The sequence below is a fragment of the Numida meleagris genome, chromosome 10, assembly GCF_002078875.1.
Source record: "Numida meleagris isolate 19003 breed g44 Domestic line chromosome 10, NumMel1.0, whole genome shotgun sequence".
NCBI lineage: Eukaryota > Metazoa > Chordata > Aves > Galliformes > Numididae > Numida > Numida meleagris.
The window spans coordinates 19,368,515-19,388,243 of record NC_034418.1 but is presented as its reverse complement, the minus strand read 5'-3'; the positions used below and the strand labels follow the sequence as shown (position 1 = coordinate 19,388,243).

General features: G+C 50.7%; 1 protein-coding gene across 1 annotated transcript in view; it reads right to left on the bottom strand.

Annotated features, from left to right (window-relative positions):
- ZFHX3 (zinc finger homeobox 3) overlaps positions 1-19,729 on the bottom strand; it is a 510,940-nt gene that overhangs the window by 15,099 nt on the left and 476,112 nt on the right. Inside the window, 4 exon segments of the mRNA XM_021408156.1 lie at positions 894-996; positions 8,546-8,746; positions 8,950-9,083; positions 18,128-18,235. Coding sequence (XP_021263831.1) covers positions 894-996; positions 8,546-8,746; positions 8,950-9,083; positions 18,128-18,235 — 546 coding nt within the window.

Here is a 19,729-nt window from a genome sequence, read left to right as displayed (position 1 = left end):
CAAAGCTAAAACAGGAATGAGATCCAGGTACTACAGGCAGCAGCACAAAAGGTGTTGTTTGACGGAGAGAGAAGAAAGAACAAGGACTTGGTGCACTGCCCCTTTTCCAGGGTCTCATAGTACAGTTCTGCCAGAAAAGGCAGTGAGATATTGGCAGAAGCTGAAGAGGGAATCCCACTGCCCAGCGCAGCGCTGGCTGTTCTGCCCATATGAGCGCTGTCCCACCAGCATCACTGCCTTTGTGCTGACTGCCTGAAGGGAAGCAGTGGCTGTCTTAGTTCCCAGAGTCCTCGTGGACTTGCCAGAAGGGCACAGAAGGTAGACTGACACTGCTTTTCTGCCAAGTTTAAGATGAAACACTTCTGCCCATGCAGAATGTTGTTCTTGGGATGCTCTAATGTCACACTGCAAAGCCACGACTGAACTGCCATGTGTTCAAAACACAGCATGGCAACGAGGCAGGTGGGAGAGATCTGAGCCGGACAAGCACTGCAGCAGCTCAAAGCTCCCCAGCGGACGCACCTGAGCTATGGCAGCAGCAGAGGTGTTAGCAAAGTCTGTGCCAGCAGTTGCAGCCCTGGTGGTTTCCCAACCAACTCTCTAAGCCCTCTTACCACCTCGTTCTCACTGCTCCCATCTGGTCTCCTTCACAACGATTTAATACAATTTCCACGTGAATTGCCATGGTGTGTGAGCTGTGCTGTTCTGAGCTGCCCTGCCCTGCCCTGCCCTGCACGGGGACACCCGAGTGCTGGCACAGAACAGAGTCAGCCCTGCTGGCCAACTGTGATCCTCGGGAGACGTCCAGGTACTGGAGATCACTGAGGGGGGATGTCCCTGGCCACGGCAGCCTAGGGACAGGGGGACGCGTGGGCCTCAGTGACCGCACTCACCAGGCTGCTTCCCTGGCTCCTCGGTGGTAGAGCTCCCATCCTTCTCTGGAGCAGCCGCTGGCAGAAACATGCTGCTGGGCATCATCACCTCAGGTGTCGTCACCTGCAGACAGGGAGGTGGGGATGGAGGGAGAAGAAAAGCACAGGAAAATATTTTTAACGTCTTCAGTGGCAAAATTAGACACCAGCATTGTACAGTCAGAGCATCACTTTTCATAGCTCACTGAAGACTCATGTTTATTAGACAAAGCTCACATCAGTCAAAAGTGTTTCTACAGTTACATTCTGGACATAATTAGCAGTGCACACTTGAAGAATAATCTTATTATTAATATTTTTCCTTTATGTAGAATTCAGACTTTGATCACTGACAATGTTTTGTCATGGGCTGTGAAACTTCTTGTGCAACCAATTAGGTAGATAAGTTGAAAGGCCCACCTTAAGCTGCTGAAAACATAATAAGGCCCCTAATTAAATCATACCTCGTAAAGTACACTGTAATCTTGAACTAGGGAGCATTGCAGCACTGTTTTCAAAGTGTATCGATGCAGGAAAGGGAGGGGCATGAGAAAGAAAAGTACAAATAAGGAGAGAGGTGACAAAGGAAAGGATGAATAAGGAAAGACTAAAAGGACAGCAAGCTGTCTGTGAAATACAAAGCTGCAGGTAACCCTTTCCTTGCTCTGACTGATGTGTTCCCTTCGCCTCTCTCCAAGTGTTTGCCCAGAATCTGCACCTTCCTCAGTACATCATCATTCCTGCACAGCACCTGAGCACCAACATTTGTACAGAGCTGAAGACACTGTGTGGTTCTTCGGAAGTCCCAAATGCTTACACTTGTCTTTTTCTGGAAAACCCCATTTCTTCAGGTCTACTTGGTCACACACAGCACAAGGCACGCAGCTGTTGGGGCTGCTACCTGCATGCAGGACAGCTTGCTTCCTGCACAGCTGGGGACCAGGAGGCCCTGACCAAGCTGCATGAGATACTGACAAACCATGGTGAAACTGCACCCGAAACACTGCACACCTCCATGCAGGACAGGAAGCCTCCTTTATCGATGTCAAATCCCACCAACCTTGGTTCCATTAAGTGAATGGAAGCAAAAGTGGTCTGCCAAAGCCCTCAGAAAGAAGGCTCATGAGTGGCTGCAGCCATCCAAACCGTGCAGCAAGGGATGTGGAGCTGCCTCAGCTGCTGAGGGCAGCAGCAGCAGCATCATGTCTACAGCAGTGCCATGTCTACAGCAGCACTGCACCTTCAGCAGCACTGAGCACACAGCAACACTGCACCTACAGCAGCAGTGTGCCTGCAGACACCTGCAGGGAGGGTGGCACTGAGAAATCACACCAAGGGATGCTAGGCACACCAAATCCATTCCATTTTACTGTAACCATGAGCACTGATGGCTGCGGGTGGTGGGTCAGGAGAGGCGCGAGGTCGCCGTCCATTTGTGGGGCTCTGAGGACGGGGAGAGCAGGGATGCTGAGGAAGAAAGGCGCTGCCCCTCTCAGCTTTGTCAGCAGGGAGAGTGCTTTCCTCGGATCTTCAGGAATTACGAAAAATAAATGATGAGAAATTAAAAAAAAACCCAACAGAGTAGAAAAAGAATAAAATTATCTAACACCTCAGCTGCACATCATTATAGAGAACTGCGGGCTTTTTACACACATTACAGTAAGGCAGCCATCCCCACCACCAGACTCAGTACGACGGATCAGTAATTGTTTTCATACACTTTAATTAGAAAAACTCAGATGGCTATGAATAATAATGGAAAAGAGAGACTTTTGCACTTGAAAGGTTGAAGTCAATCAAGTGTGAATGACGGCAAAAAAGAAAAAAAAAAAGACACCAATTCATCAGGCCTCTGTTGTCTCGCCGCGTCTTTAATCATAATTCCTGATTGGGATTCAAGAAGGCAGTAAGCAGCGGTTCTTTGTCTGCCTTCACCTTCCGTCAATTAACTCTCCCCGAAATATAATCATCAACCTCACATGCTCCTCTGCATCTTAATCTGGGTCTCCAAACCAATAAGTCCTGCCCTATATGTGTTTAAGTAATTACCTTTATCTACCTGCATCTCCGCAGCCACAGTTCTCACCCAGCTCCCGCCCCTCCCTCCGCACACACACAGAAATAAAAAGGCTGCAGTACATTAAGTGTGCCGCAGGCACAAAAGCCAAAACGGCAAAAAGAAAAAAGCTCTGAGAGCAGTACAGGGCCCAGGAACGCTGGGTGTGGATGTGGGGCACAGCAGTGTGGACAGCGGTGGAGTGCTGCCCCAGGAAGCATCTGCACCAGTTCTGCTTCTGCGGCCTACCCGAGCCGCTGCCATCCTTGGCCTGCAGAGCAGCACCAGCCCCGGCAGCCACAGAGCGCAGAATGGGGCTGCACATCTCCAGCGGTTCTGCACCAACACCGAGCTCCATCCTTCTCGGTTTGAACCATTTGTTTGTTCAGACTGCAAACCCGCTGCAGCACACACCGTGTCCTATTTGGGCATGTTGTTGCTGCTTTTAATATAGACAAAAATAACAAGGGTAGGCAGGGGACAGGAAGGTGCAGTGGGCCACGGTCACCTGACAGGTAAGAGGAGGAGGGGTGTTCTGAAACACAGCGCTGTGCTTCAGGTGTACTGAAATCACACTGATGGTTCTGGGGACAGAGGAAGGAGCTCTGTGCTCAGGGCCCTCCTGCCCCTTCCCCCGAGAGCCACTGTCAGGGCTGTGCTCTGGGAGCCCACCCACGGCTGCACTGCGCACCTGTGTCCCCGGGCTGAGACTCCCCTCAACACCAGCCACTTCACCACAGCAACAGGTCAGTATGTTTGAACTGTTGTTAAAAGAACAACCCTACAGACCTAAGTCAGGCAAATGTGATTTGTCTTCTTCCTTTCCTTCCATACATACACCTTTCGCAGTATTAAGCTGCACTGCTCCAGCTGAGGGATGGGGAAGGATCTGTGGCTCACTCTTATCTTATCTGCTCTTTCTGACAGCCCAGTGGCTGGGTGTGAATATAACCATCAGGTTCTGTTCATCAGCACTTGGACGGCTGCAGCGGCACCTCCCGTGACGTGTGTGAGCAGCTCCAGCCATGCCCACGAGCTGAGGCCCCACTGCCCCGTCCTGCTCTCATCCCCCGGCAGCCCACAGCAGGCACGGAGCGCTGCAGGAGAACGGCACTGACTGAGATGGCAGCCACTGCTGGGACAAATCTGCACGTCCAAGAACCTGTCAGATGAAATTCTATCTCCTCAAGAACAAAAAGTTCCCTTATGACCAAGAGATCCACCTACACACTTGGGCACCCCGATGGCCACTTGCTTGAACAACACAGCCCAGTGACTTTTTGCCAAGAACTATAGACGGACACACCGTGCTTCCTTCCCCCGTCCCATGAGCACCTCCAGCACACAGCACGCTCCGACACACGGCCGGACCCGCCAGGCCATGGCTTTGGGAAGAATCTGTGAGCCTGCTCCCCGCAGCTGACACTGTGGTGGTGATGCCCCATCGGCAGCAGTCCCACCGTGCTGAGACACTGCACTGAGCTGCTGCGCAGCGCCACATCGGCCCCGGGGGCACACAGCCCTATTCCTGGCACGTCCGGAAATTAATCTTTGGGTACATGAACAAGCAGCTCCATTCACGCACTGCATCTGCCTTCTCCTCCTTTCCTCAGTGTGAGCGACCACATACGTGGACAGTCCATGTGGCTCTTCTGTAATGGCCCAGGAACGCCAAAATGGTGCAGCTTTCAAAAGAAAATCTCCAGAAGGGGTCTGAGGAGATACATTACGATCCCCATGTCCACGCAACCTAGGGGGAAACGCGCGCCATGCAAGGTTCCCGAACCAGACAAAGGAGGTAATTTCCATTACAAAGAGAGAGAGAGGGTGCTGGAGTGAAAAGCTTCATTAGACTCAGAGAGGCAAAGCGATGGCAGTATACCAAGGTCACTTCTAATTTAGACCATCTAATTGGCAAACATGGCTCCAAATGGCTATCATCTCACAGGGCTCAGAATTAATGAAGCCCGATTATTTTCATTACCTTCATCCGAGATGGAGAATGAGACACAGAGTGAGAGGGAAAGGGGGGAGCACGAGGGGGCGAGAAGGAGGGAGAGAGAAAAATTGAATGACAACGAAGGGAGAGAGTAATGAGAAAAGACAATAGGAAAGGGGAAAAAATGTGAAGACGGTGTGAGGGAGAAGTGCGGATGGCAGGGATGAGAAACCATTGCTGGTCGAGCAGGAGAGAAAAGAAAACGATGAAAAGGAAATGCCGGAAACACCGGGAGAGGACTGACAACAGCAATGGGGAGAGAGGAGTGCGCCGCACGCCGAGCCGGGGGGAGGGAGCTCTGGGAAGCCGTCCCTTCTCCTGCTTCGAGCCCATCAGTCTTGTCAATCGACTGAGCCGGCGAACTGCACTTCACCCTCATTAAGGGGCTCTCTGCTGGAGCGGAGCGGGCCTGAGCCTGGCAGAGAGGCTGCTGGGTGGGAAGATGGCGATCAGAGCACAGCGCGGCCGAGACGCCGCGCGCTATAAACCCAGCCACGTTTGTGTGTAGCTGGGGGGGACGAGGGCTCCTGGTCCCCTCTGCACCGCTACGCTGCCCCTGGAGCCCTGCCCCGAGCCGCCGGCCGCAGGACAGCCTCCGGGCTGCGCGCCGCTATGAAAGGACGGGGCACGAGCCACGCAGATATGAGATGCTGAGCATAAGCAAGTAGCTGTTTCCATGGCAACAGACATATTAGACACTGCAGGTTCCTGAAAGGCGTCTGATAAGGTATTATTAACTGGAGCCTCCTCCAAATGCCGAGCGCAAAGACACTGTGTCGAAAGGGACCTTGCTCCCATTGACTGGTCTGCGATTCACTCGGCAGCGCCGAGGCCCGATCCGCACGTCAGACTAAGACAGGAACCCAGAATAAGCAACACTACGAATGCCGCATGCTGCCAGGTTCTGCACAAGACACACTGCTCTCACCAAATATTTGCCATACGAACCAAAAAAGAGCCATCTTCTTGACCTGCATGCAGCTTGACATGAAGAAGGAGAATCAGACTTTCTACCCAGACAAACAAACAGCCACCCAGGGCCACGATTGCAGAAAAAAGAAGCAAGACAATGAGCACCAGAAATAAGCCAATCTCCACATTTCTCAGCAGAAGTGCTGCACACTGCAGCAGAAGAATGAGGTCCTGCTCTGGCACAGAAGATGCAGTGACCTGAGAGAACTGTCCATACCACAGCAGTTGCTCTGGCTGTGTCCCCTAGGCACTGCCCTGAGCTCCCAAACAAGAGGTTTCTGTCAGTCTTTGTGTATCTCAGAGGGCAAACACCTGAGCAAACACTAATTTTGCCATTCAGTGGGTTTGTAGACTGCGTGCCCTGCAGACAGCCCAGCCCAAACAAACCACCCTCACAACAGCACAGCAGACACCCTTAGTAAATGGATTGGGTTTACTGGCCTAAGAAAGGGGTTCAGCTTCTGTTTACTTCTCTCATTGGGTCAAAACGTCTTCCTTCAATTTAGTTAGAAGCCATCCAGACTTGTTCAAATCCTCAGAAGGTATATGCACAGTTGGGCACCAACAATTAAAATAGATGTAGGTCCCAGATGGTCTTTGTGATGGGACAGTTCCTTTACCTTGAAGCATGCAGTGGTCCACCAGAGCAGAGCAACCCCTGCTTGAGCCTGTGGATACAAATAGCTTGTAAACATTAGTGATCTGCTGTTCGTCGGTCTTCCTAAGTCTCTTTATATTTTGCTGTTCAGAAGATGCTGGGTGGGACCTGTCACTTTGGCTGGGTTTTCAATGGGTTTTCAGGTGTGGTGCCTGCTTGGGTACACAGAGTTTTTCCAGGCAGTTACAAGTGGATGGTCCAAGAGTGGTCACTGTGAGCCTTCCCTGCACCGTGACTCCCGCGGAGCCACGTAGGCAGAGAGAGGGCAGGAAAATGAGGGGAGAGGGGGCTCACAGAGCAAAGAGGGAAGATGAGCAGCACAACGGCATGTGAGGAGACACAAGAAGACTGGAAGGGTGCTAGAAAGGGAAGACCAAAGAACGGTAAGAGAAAAGCTGGGTAGCACTGCATTTGATTGCTTAGTTGGCGCCACAGAAAGTGAATCGATAAAAGAACATGAGTGTTATGACAAATGTTATTATTGCCCCCTGTGATCAGCAATCAGCAAAGAAGGGAAAAACAGAGTTGGGGTGCAGGAAAGAAATCACAAAGAACAAGAACTGCCAGGAATCAAAACAAACACTTGTGTACTTGGCAACAAGTTCTTAAATGCAGCCACAACCTTGCCTTGAAGATTGCATAAAAAAAGTGTAGAAATCTGACAATACATCCAATTTGTGAGTTTAGAAAGGGTTCTGAAAATGTGCGTTATTAACTCTACCTGTATCTTAAAGTGACTCTAACAAATGGAAAGGCACACTCATGTGCAACCCAAGAAAAGAGAACTCATGAAAGAACACGCTGGGACTCCAAGTATTATTTACGGAAGAAAGCAGATGAGTGCTGGCGAACACAGCCAGCCTCCGGTGAGCGCATCTGTGCGGTGCGTCCCACCGCGAGGCCCGGTGCTGGCACAGCGTCCCATGGGTGCAGCACTGGAGAGATCTGCAGCCAGCAGCGCTGCTGGGGCCAGAGCACAACACCGCCTCTCAAAACAGCAACCTGAACACTGCTGCTGATCTGCTGTTCCTCACCAAGCACTGGCTCTTGAGATAGCCAAATTTTGGTCCCTTGAAGGCAGCACTGGAGAAGGGCTCCCACGCAAGATGCTAAACCACAATCTGCTGTCTGAAGTTTCTGCTGAATGTCAGAAGCTGCACAAGCAGTAATAATCACAGCATAGACACTGGCACAACACTGACAATCTGTTCTAGAAATGGAACCAAGGTTCCACTTCCCTTGAGCTAATGTCAATGCATCCCTTGCTTGTTACTCTGAAAAAAGTGAACTGCTACACAAAAAAACATTGGCATTTTGTATGGAGTGAATCCTGACTGCAGTAACAACCATCCTATTTCACATAATCACGACAACAATCCTCACTGAGTGAACAGTGCAGAACACGGGCTGCACAACAGGACTGGCTCTCCTCCCCCAGACGAGGCTGCCAAGGGAAGCTACCCTACTGGTTCTTAAAATCATATTCTAAGCAGGAACTCGATACCTGATTTCCTGTAATGTTACTTTAATCACCCTGGCTGTCCTCCCGAGAAATTGCTAACCAACTCCTGAGTATCTTCCCTCTCTGCAACAAAACCAGCACAACACATCAGCCACTGCATCTCCCAGAAGTATCTGTGCAAAATGTATTCCCATGCAATGATCTCAGTAGTTAAAGGAAATCTTATTTATTCCAATTTCTTCACAAGGAGATTACTCACTCGGCACTGCAGTATTGCCATTTGCCACAATGCCCAAGCATGGACAAGCTGGTCTCTGCAAAGGAAACATGCAAGGATGGGAGAAACCTCAATGACAGAGTGCAGACGGGTGAGGGAGCTGCCCCTGAGCCCACTGCAGTGAGCACAGCTCACGCAGATCAGGCCATCCCTTCACTCCTCGCACTCCCTATGAAGGCAGCAGACATGCCTGCCCATGCCGTGACTTACCGTCATGATGAGTTTCTCAACGCAGTCAGGGGACACACTGTGCAGGTGAGTGAGGTGCAGCTGCAGGTGGATCTTGTTGTTGAGCATGTCCTGGCAGAGTGGGCAGCGGAGCATGGGCTGCACTGAGTGCTGGGTCATGGCATGCACCCGCAGCCGATTCACGTCCGTGTTACTGTACTTGCAGTATGGACACTGGTACATCTGCAGAACAGAAAATGAATTGTGCAATTGTTATGGCTGCTGCTTTCCTCATTCCTTACAGCTAGACTTTAGTAATTTGATGTCCTCTCCTGCAATCAGTTACCACCTTTCACCCACTTTCATTTATTTTACTCTTTACTTTTGTCACAGATGAAACAGTTACCCACTTGGAGATGTGCAAAAAGCCGAGTGCTTGTCCTTACCTGCTCCGATTTGGTTTCCTCTGAAGTTTTTGACCATTTGAAGGAGAGAGGCGACTCAGAGCTGCTGGGAAATGGTATTCGTTTAGAGGATGCTGGAGGCTCCATCAGCTCCTTCTCTGCCTGGCTGGCTGGTGCTGCAACAAGAAGAGATTCACATCAGGACATCCCCAAAGAGGCTGACGTTGGATGAAGACGATGTTTCCATTTACACTGCTGTTTTTTCTTGAAACACACACTGCTGAGTTGTGTGAGGATGAGTACACGGACTAACCCATATCCTACAAAGCCTACCTGGATGTAGAAAGTTTGTTCTTATTATCTTATATAGAAGGGGAACTGTGTCATTTATAGCCAGAAGCAGAGAAACCGCAGCTACTTACGCATGCTGCCTACAGCCTGTTAGGTGCAGGACTCCTTCTCTGCACTTGCATCTGGCACACAAATGCTGGGTCAGATGTGAAGGCCAACACATCATTCCTGAGAGCAGCTGGGCAGGTGTGGCAGAGCAGGATGCAAACCCCTGGCTCTGAGCACCCGAAGCTTTGCACGTGAACAGCCTGGAGTGCATCCACCTCAGGGATGGCTGGAAGCTGTGCTCGTGGATGAGCAGACTGCATGGTGGGTGCTGGGTGCGGTGCCACGCGGCCCCAGGAGGATGGCACCAACCCACTGGGCCCACGCATCCCTGGGGACAGCGCACATCGCGGGCGCTTCCCAGCAGCGGTCCCACGAAGTCCCAGCAGTGGGACCCAACCTGCAGGTGCAGGATCAGCGCATCCTGCTGCATTTCAGTGATGCAGGAGAGGAACCCAGAAGCTGCAGTGAGGCACTGTGCAAGTTAAGGCTCTCAGAGAAGGCGCATCCCTGACCTTTCCCCCTCCCCCGAACCCTGGCAGCCTGCAGTACATAAATTTGTGGGACATCTATTATTTAAAAACTGTAAGGACAAGTATATTATACACAGCCCCCGTCTCCTCCTCCCCGAACACACATTCATAACAGTACTTTAATCTGTCTCGAATCGACTTCAAACCCATTTCGCCCTTAATGGGAGTTATTCATTTTCACTTGAAAGGTAATATATGACAGCTGGATATTTAATATGATGGATCGGCTGCCGATTAACAAGGCACGGCAGCATTCTCAGACCGGTCCCCCCATACTCTTCCCCCTTCCTCTTCTCCTGGTGAGCTCACTGGTGTCTGCGCCTCGTTCAGAGGATGCAGTCAGAGCAAAACCCAGGTAAACCGCTTCCCTCTCACAGACCCTTCATTTACCGACATGAGTCGTGTTTCAGAGGCAGCACATCACAGTAAGGAATGTGATTTGTATTTCTGTCCTTCCCTGCCAGGCCTCAGCCCTTAGCACCAGACATACAGAGGCAAACTAACTTTGTGGAATCGTAGAATCATTCAGGTTGGAAAAGACCTCTAAGATCCCAACCCGAACCCATCCCACCATGCCCATAACCACGTCCTGCAGGGCCACATCTCCACGGTTCTGGGACACCCTTGGGGACGGTGACCCCATCACCCCTTGGGCAGCTGTGCCACTGACCGATCGCTTTGGGAGAAGAAATTTTCCCTAATATCCAACCTCACCCTGCCTTGGTGCAACATGAGGCCATTACCCCTTATCCTATCAAATTCCAGGAAACAGAAAACAGGCAGGGCACACAGAACACAATCTGCTGCAGGGCGCTGCTACTATGAATGTCTCCCAGCAGACCCAGCTGTGACGGAGCACTTCTGCACAGAACGACAGGCTTTCATTCGGGTCAGATCAGCAGGCTGAACCTGAACGTTCCATTTGGAGAAGGTCACCTCTCCAAATAACGGATGAAAACACTTCTAGTTTTGGAAACGGGGGGAGGACCAGCAGGTAACTACAAAACCGCATCAGAAAACCACGCGACCTCCTGCAGCTCAGCTGGAGCAGCACCTGGAGCTGCATGCGGGGCACCCAGTGCCCCAGGAGCCCGCTCCCCCTTGTGCCACCCCCTCCCTGCACGCTGTCACCAGCATCTCGCTGACCGGAGCTTTCCCATGCAGCCGCTGAATTCAGTGACTCAACTGCGGACACTGTCCCATTGCTGCTGAGCGCTACGTACAATCTCTGAAACCCCAACTGTGTTTCCAGTTTCCTTCCTACTGGGAAGCAGCCAACGCAGAGATAGGGAAAAGTGAAAAGCAGTTAAAATTTACTTTTACTTACCGCTTCCAAAATGTCCATTTTTCTAAGTGCACTTGATCCATCCCTAACTTCTATCCTTCAAAATCAGAATTATTAATGATTGTCCACATCCCAGAGAAACTGCTTTGTTGCAGTGAATTGTAAAACACATACTGAATATTTCTTCTAAGCATCATTTTTTTGTGCTGACAGCTCAGATGGGAATTTTAACTCAAGACTCAAGTTTATTGTTGATAAACAGCCAAATTCACTAAGTGACACATTCAGTCCGCATCACAGATCAGAGGAATTAAGAGCTCTCTTCTGCCTGGAGAAACGAGGACGCGCCGCTCCCGCGGCTGCAGCTCAGCGCCAGTCTTGGGGCAAAGGCAAGTCAGGAACGAAGGATGTGGACTTACAGCACAATGTATGACAACCTACCTATTAGTACTTGCATTATTTTGACCCTCTAAGCGGATTATTTCAGAGTACCTGGCCTCAGAGGAAGATCTGTGTTACTCCACAAATGCACCTGGAAGCCCCGTGCACCAAGACGGTGCTGTCCTGCTGGGGCCTTGAGGAGACTGCTTGTGCATCCTCGGCACCTCCTGCATTTCAGAGGAGGAAGGGAAATCTCCCCGGGGCAGAATGGGATGCTTCCACGAGCGCAGGTCCTTCCTTTTCTCAGGTGTGTCCCAAGAAGCGGACTCCTCCTGATCCGGGTGGGCAGGAGCTGTCTCCCCCACTGCCCAGCCATCAGGCTCTTTTAGCTAAAGCACCGCTGACAGCCCCTTCATCTAAACTTCCATCTCCCAGCCCAGCAACATAATGGAGAAGCCAATTAAATGATTATTAATTCATGCTGTTTTCCGTAAGCCAGAGGTTCTCATCTCCCTGCATTCCGTAAACCAGCTTGCCACTTGCCCTAGAAATTTACAGTGGGGTTTCTGCTATCTCCATTGATTTAGAGAACGGAACGACCCCTCCCCCACATGCAGTCTCTTCCCACCAAGTTAAGCCGTCAGCCTGGGAAAAAGTTTTCCAACGGGGTGGGGAGCTGTGTTTTCATCGCCCGATGGAAAATAAAATTCCATATTTGGTGGTGCCTCCCTCCGCTCAGCTCTCCCTGACGTTTTCTTGGAGCTCCCCCCCAGCACCACGAGCCCACGGCTGGATGGGGCTGCCCGTCAGCGCAGGAGCATCCTTCCAGCGGCTCTTGTTTTCCTCTGGAAATGCTGAGGAACAGGAGGGCTGTTCTACCCGTCCCACGCTCACACAGCCCTCACCCCCTGTGTGGGCAGGGCCAGGCCATCCCCGCAGCAGCCGCTCACCCAGCACCGGCCGAAGTGGGCAGGACGCACCTGGAGACAGCACAGCACAAACACATGTGGGAGTAGAGCTCTGCCAAGAGACCCCGGCCACGCAGCAGCTGTGAGAGCATGGCCCAGGCCTCCCAGAAATGGCACCTGGGTGTAGAGCACCGCTACAGTGCTGCTGGTTGTTACTTCTCGTGTTAATAATATATGGTTGGATGTTTCCTCATGAAACGCTGTCTGTTTACATTCCCTATTCCCTGAAGGTACCATTCGTTCTAATAAGATGTTGTAGCCATACTAGCAGGACTGTACATTGCCTGTTGCTCTACGGTACTTTTTCAAATCTGTATTTGATAAATAACGCGACTGTATGATAGACAGAGGTGAATACGCGAGGATCTGCAAGCACACCTTTGTACCCAGATCGTTACTGCTATCTTTCAAAAATACAGCTCTGAAGATGGTCATATAATTCATTTTTCTAATGCTGTGTCACACCTGCAGCCCACACCGTGTTCCAACCACAGAATTATCACTGAATGTTCACACGACAGAGCCCGAAAGGCCCAAGTGCCACGAGGCTGCTCCGCACCAACAACTGGGACACTGTGCACTGCACAGCGGTAGTGCCCGCACCGACCCGCAGACCTCCCGCTGCCCCCAGCCATCGGCACCACGCCGGGGCTCCAGGGGTGCTGCCTGCGGACAGAGAAGTGCAATGGGGAGAGAAACGGCCCGAGCCGGCTGGGCAAAGCGAGCTCATGCAGCGACACGGGGCAGCTGAGTTCTGACCAGGCCCAGGGAAGACCCGTCAGTACAACGTCACCCTGCCTCAAACACAGAGACACCCCACACCTGCAAAGCGGTGCATTAAAACCTTTCCTCCCAGCAATGATGCCTAAGATTACGGGTTTGGAACCATGGGATATTGTTTGTTTTGCATTACAGAGGAAACAAGAGGTAATCTTTTATATTTACCTATTCCATAAGGTTCTTGAACTAGCCATCAATCTGGGTGAATATTACCATCCAATTCAATTGAATAAATATTTCGACTAACTTACCATGAGAGTCTATATCAACTCATTTACTAAAATCAATGTGTAGAGCTTGGGCAATGGTATCAACAACACTATTTTTACCCACTCCTCCAGAAGAGCACAGGAGGGATGGGCAGCGCCAGGCAGCGCTGCAGCAAGTGGGAGCTCCCGGGCAGGAAGGGCACGAGCACAGCAGAGATGCTGGCAGCAGGGCATGGACTCCGTGTGCTGGGGGGCGTGCAGCAAAAGTGCCTGAGAACAGGAGGGCTGACACAGCCACTGACACAGCCTGCAGAGCACTGCGCCCAGTGCGGCAGCTGGGCCTTGGGGTGCTCCTGGCTCCAGCAGGCCAGTGGCCAGCTGGGAAGATGGGACCCTGTCGGAGCCGGGGAGAGGGCTGCCATGGAGCCATTGTCTCCCTTCACTTCATGGAAACATCAGAACAACAGCACCTGCTGGCACTGTGTGAGCTGAGGGCAGCCCAAGTCTGAACATCAGGCAGCTTCCAGGCAGTCCCAGTACCCTGAGTCCCGGCCCGAAGTTTCTCCTTGGCTGGAGCTGGTGCCCAGGAACCTTTTGTGCTTTGTAAATACTCAGGAAAATCACAATGGGACCGACTCTCCCACCCGATCCCCATCCCCATCCCATTTCAGGTCTCACACAGGGCACACACACTCCAGGGTCAAGAGATGCTCCATCATGGCCCCCTGCTCTGCTCCCCGCCAGCTCTCTCCTTTTCTTTGCTCTGGTACCACTGAGCATTCTGGCCATTAAGTGCTCAACAAATGCCATATATTAAAAAAATAGAAAAAAAAGCGGCGGGGGGGCAGGAGGACAGTAATAGATTTCCGTCAGGATGTGCCTGACCTGTTTTTTTCAATTTCAGTAATTAGAAAGGCAGTGGGCCTGTAGGAATTATTCATAAACTGCAGGAGCTGTGCAGTATACATTTATGTTAAACATGTCAAATCCGATTGAAATCATGCCTGCCAGCACCATACTCCATAAACACACTTTTCTGCAACAATTTCCCAGCTCTCGGCAGCCCATTAATACCTCCTTTAATAGCAATCTACCACGGATTCGAATCAGGGACGCTCCATTGCACTAATTGCTCTGTGTTAGGTGAGCATCATGGATTAAAAAAAAAAAAATCATTAAAAAAAATAAAAGCCCTTCAGGCTACTCCTCCAGAAATATTTCATTTCAATCCATATTTTAAGTAGAGTTTGTTTCTTGTTTTTTGGGGAAAAAAAATCTGATATTCTACATCTACACAACTGACAGTGCATTAAGAAAGTCTCTTTCACAGCTGGGTCACCGCAAACTGAAGCGCTTCTCTCTAGCTAAAAAACACATACAAACAGACTCCAAATCTTGCAAGTCTCGCACAGAGCTGTGCTGCTGGGGTTCAGGCTCCAGCTGGAAACTGGAGTGTGGATGTAATCATTTACATCCACACTTAAAAATGGACTCAAGGAACGGCCACATTTCTTCCCTCTCTGTTTGTGATAAGTCACATGTTAGTCACGGTGAGCTAATTTCTAAAGCTCAGGCACTGGCAGGGCATCCCCTGCACAGCGCTGCGGTGGGCAGGATGGCGGGCAGGACGGCGGGTAGGATGGCGGGCAGGATGGCAGGCAGGACCCCTGGGCAGAAGGGACAGTGGCTCTGGCAGAGGGCTGCACCGCACCGCACTCAGCAGCTGCTGCATCCCACTGCCAAGAGAGACAGAGAGCAGGTCTGCGCAGGCACGGGGCCTGCAGCCATCTCCTCTGCATGAAGGGCTCTCAGAGTCACACAACAGCTTTGCTTTCCACAAAACACTGCTGCCTGTGACAAGTGCACAGAGGCAGCGTGCGCCCTGCAGAGAGCAAACTGCACTGCACTTGGACACACCTTGCAGGAGCTACGAGATGCGTGAGAACTGAACCAAGGTAACGGGAATTCTCGCTTGGGACGGAGCTTTCCTCTCATGTACTTTAGTGGAAAATATTACTTTAAAAATGTTTTTGCTTAGGAATATTCTCTTCTAAAATAAGTACAAAAATGAATTGATAAACTTATTTTGCAGCTGAAAACATTTTGGCAAACTTACAATGAAAGCAGCGAGGTTTCTCCTTTCAGCAACACCAATCCCAGGACAGCCTGCACAGCTGTGCCGTAAAGCGGTCACACAACCCTGACTCACGGCCCCGTCCACGCCGACGGAGCCCGTGCAGCCACACGAGGCCTTTTTTCAGAAATCTCACAAAACTGATTGTGCCATCCACTGTTAAGAAACCGAGGTACCAAAGATGAGCAAATTGCTAAGGATCGTGATGATCAATTTGCAGCACGACAAACAGAGTGGGTGTAGTGTCCCCACTTTGGCACACTCCTCGCTGCCTTGGAGCCTGCACTTTCTCACCCATCTCCTGCTTTCAGGAACTGCAGCGCTCGCAGCACCTCCGAAGGGCACCCAGCGCGGGGCGGACCGTGCCCGCTTCACCCTGGGCCACAGCTCGCCTGCTCTTCGGGGAACGCTTCTGAGGCCCCTTCCCAGAAATTCTGCTCCAGCGTTTCACAGACTGTACCAGGAGACGTTTTTTTATTATTATCTAACCCCAACCTTTCTCCTTTCCATTTAGGGCCATTACTTCTTGTTGTCTATATCCTGAATACAGAGATCAAATTGTTTTCTTCCATTCAGAAGCATTTTATGCATAAGAAGACCTATCTTGTCCTCCCCTCTGGTCTCTTTTTGAGTCAGGCAAGCTCCTTTATTCCACTTTCTCCTCAGAGCTGACATTATACCGACCATGGTCTTTATTTGTGCTGTTCAGCTGTTCTGAAATTGCTCTGCTTTCCTGACACCCTGAGCTCCGAAGCAGACACGATCTTCCAGGGGAGGCTTTCCAGAGCTGAAGAAACGCATCTTTTTAATAGTATTTTTATCTACATCACAATGACTCAAGCTTCATTTTGAGAATGACCTGAACAGCACTGCCAGAATCCTTCCTAAGAAGAAGATACAAGATGCTGACTGCACCGAGGCCTTCCTCACACAGAAGGAAATTGGGTCGTGTTGACATGATTTGTTCTTGACAAATCCGTGTCGACTGTTCCTCATCTCATTATCTTCCAGTCAGTACTTACAAACAGTTGTTTGGTCAATTCCCAGGAAAATCTGGGGCAAACAAAGCTGGCAGGTGTGTGGTTCCCCAGCCACTCCTCTACTTACAGATAAATACTGTGTCTGTCCCCCCGTGGTACTTCCCTCATTTTCTGGGAACTCACAAGAGAGCAGCTGACAGGTCGGAGTTGTTTTGGTCACCTCCTCAGAATGCCCAAGGATGAAGCAGTGGTCACGGATGTGAACACACGTGGCTGAATTGAACCCTTTGCAACCTGTTCCTGCCGCGCCGCCAGCAGGGCTGCTGGTCTCTCCTGCAGTCGGCCCGTTTAGTCAAGATGAAAGCAGAGAAGGCGGCTGCTCTTCAGTTTTGCTGACATCGGGATTGATGGCCTTCCCACTCTGCTGAGCTGCAGACCAGCTCCTGCCTTGCAGTCTTCTTACAGCAAGGTAGTGTTTGAGTGCTTCCTTGGTGCTCCCTGTATCTTTCCCTGGCTACATCTCAACTTCCCCTGCTGCATTTTGATAGCCCTGTACAGGTGGACAATGCTCTTCTGTGGTTGTCAAGACTAACACCGCCTAGTTTCTATTCCCTTCCATGTGTGAAGTCCACAAGGACACAATGACATAGCCATGCTCTTCAAGGGAGCTTGAAAGCAGAAACAACGCAAAGCTGAGGGGTGGTATCTGTTACGCAAATCCACTGCACATAAACGATTTCAGAACTTTTTTGCTTTCAAGATGACAGCTAGTGTTGCTATGTGTTTGAAAGCAGGCCTCAAATTTAACAACCCATGTGCATAAACCTTGCTGGGGCTTTACACTTCAGGCTTGCAGTGGCTCTGGACGCTGTTTGTCCAGATACACACACAGCTCCCTAGGCTGCATTTTCCATTGTGTGTTTTCCTGTGAAAACTTAATAAAGCTGTGAAATCTACCCAAGGATTTTGCAAAGGGAAACCTTTCAGATTCCTACGCAGCAACATAAGGATTGTTGTACATCTGCAGTTTGTTTCTGGATGTCATAGATCCAGCAGAAAGAAAGCAGTAAACAAAGCACAAGCACAGGGTCTGCCTCTCTGCTCTTCTGTGTCAAAACCCTGCTACCAGAGTTAGGACCACAATGGAAAAGTAGGTTAACAATCTCTCCAGTCTTAACTACAGGGTGGGGTTTCATGATATGCTTAATCCAGCCTAAGAACTGTCAGCTGCCAACAAGGGCAGTCCCTTTCTCCTTCTCCAATCCCAGCTGCAGATTCCCACTGCCCGTGTCAGGCCCAGCACCACGTGAGAACAGGCGAGCTCTGACCCGTGGCCCCAGCGCAGCCCGGGGCTGGCAGGGGGATGCATGAGTGACCATGGCTCAAACTACGTGAGTGTGTTGCAAAGCTACACCCAAAGACTTCACAGCACGTACGTCACACTGACAGCGCTGTGCAGCATGGTTGTTTAAGGAAATAATTTTGCAGACTAGTGCTCTCCAACTTTCCCCTTTCCATTCTTAGATTTAAAGATAAAGGGAGACCAAAACCCACCTGTCCATTTACTCTGGTCCTTGTCCCCTGCACTCTCTTGCTCCTTGGCAGGCTCTTCAGCATCAACAGCTGTTTCATTGGGCCCTTCTGCATCTTCAGTGGCTTCTTCTGAAAAATAAAAAGCAGAAAGAATAACATAAAAATGAAAGTCAAACCAGAAGACCAAGTAACTTCCACTTAGGAACAGAGCACAACCACCGGGTGGCAGGTATTGGTGCATTCTCTGACGACCAACCACTAGCTGGTGGAGAGAGAGGCTACAGAAGATACTGAGGGGAGGAGGTGAAGAATCTGGCCTACCTCTGCCACTTATAGCTACTGATGTCCCCTGCAGTGTAACGAGCAGAAAAACAACTGCCTGGAACGAGGTCTACTCAGCCATGCCATAGATCAGAGAAGAGCTGGGGCCTGATTAGAGCCTTCAGCACCTTCAGCCTCAACGCTCCCCTCATTCCCAGCCCAACCTCCTGGGACTGGATGGCACTGCACAGCGCTGACCCTGACTGCCGAGACCCCAAGATCACCTCAGAGCAACACAACTCACTTCTGCTCAAAGTAAGGGGCAGAGGACACGGCCCTGACACATGACAGGGGAGGAGCCTGCTGAGGGGCCTTATTTTCATCCTGGTCGTGGAAAAAGCTCGAGCACACACGCAGCAGCAGTGCAAAAGCACGAAGGAAAAACATATACTCAGTGCCAAAGTGAAGCGCTGAAAGCTCAGAACAAAACACGAAATGCCACTGCCCCAACCAGGAACAAAAGCAGCGGCGTGCTGCGGCTGTGGCTGCACGGGGCATGTCGACACGGCTGAGTGCAGCTCCGAGCACAGGCAGCCTCGTTAGGTGGGACACAGGGAGCGAGACAGCTGTAGCTGCCAGACCTCTAACACCAGGATGTAACAGCTACATTATCATCTAACATCTCGGGTATTTACGTACAGTGCAGGCAGCTCGGCAGCTACCATGTAATTGACGGGGGCTACATCAACAGTGGGAGGAAAGCGTACTTTTAAGCCATTATATCCTCTTTTAGGCAGGAGAGTTCATAATTTTAACTTGCATTATGGTCATGGTAAATCCGAGGCTATCCTGAGGCTTTATCTGAACTACCTAACTAGTTAAATCATCTCCCTCCACACATCCTCCTCCTAACAATGACAGGGCAAGAAATTGGGATTAAAATATATATATTAGGAGACGGCAGATACTCAGCAGTGCCCTTTGAGAACGTGGCAACTTAAATCAAGGGGGAACTTGCAAAAGCATCCAGAGATCCGCAGTGATATTAAACGGAAGCGCTGTGATTTATACTCTACCTTTCACTTTTTTTGTACAAGCTAAAGATCCTTGAGAACTGCAGGGATCCCAGGAGTCCTCTACGGAGAGAAGAGACCCCCAGAGCGAGAGGCACGATGGGGGGCACCTCTGGGGAAAGTGCCTAATGCAGAAAGTGTTACTGATGCAGAGATGAGACAAGTAGTCTGCCTTGTGAGACGAGTGGTCAAGCTTACGGGAGAAAGGACTACAGAATCAGCAGTTGGGTTCCCATTTCAGAAATTAATATTCCATTTTTTTCCCCATTTGCAGACCCCACCCCCCCCC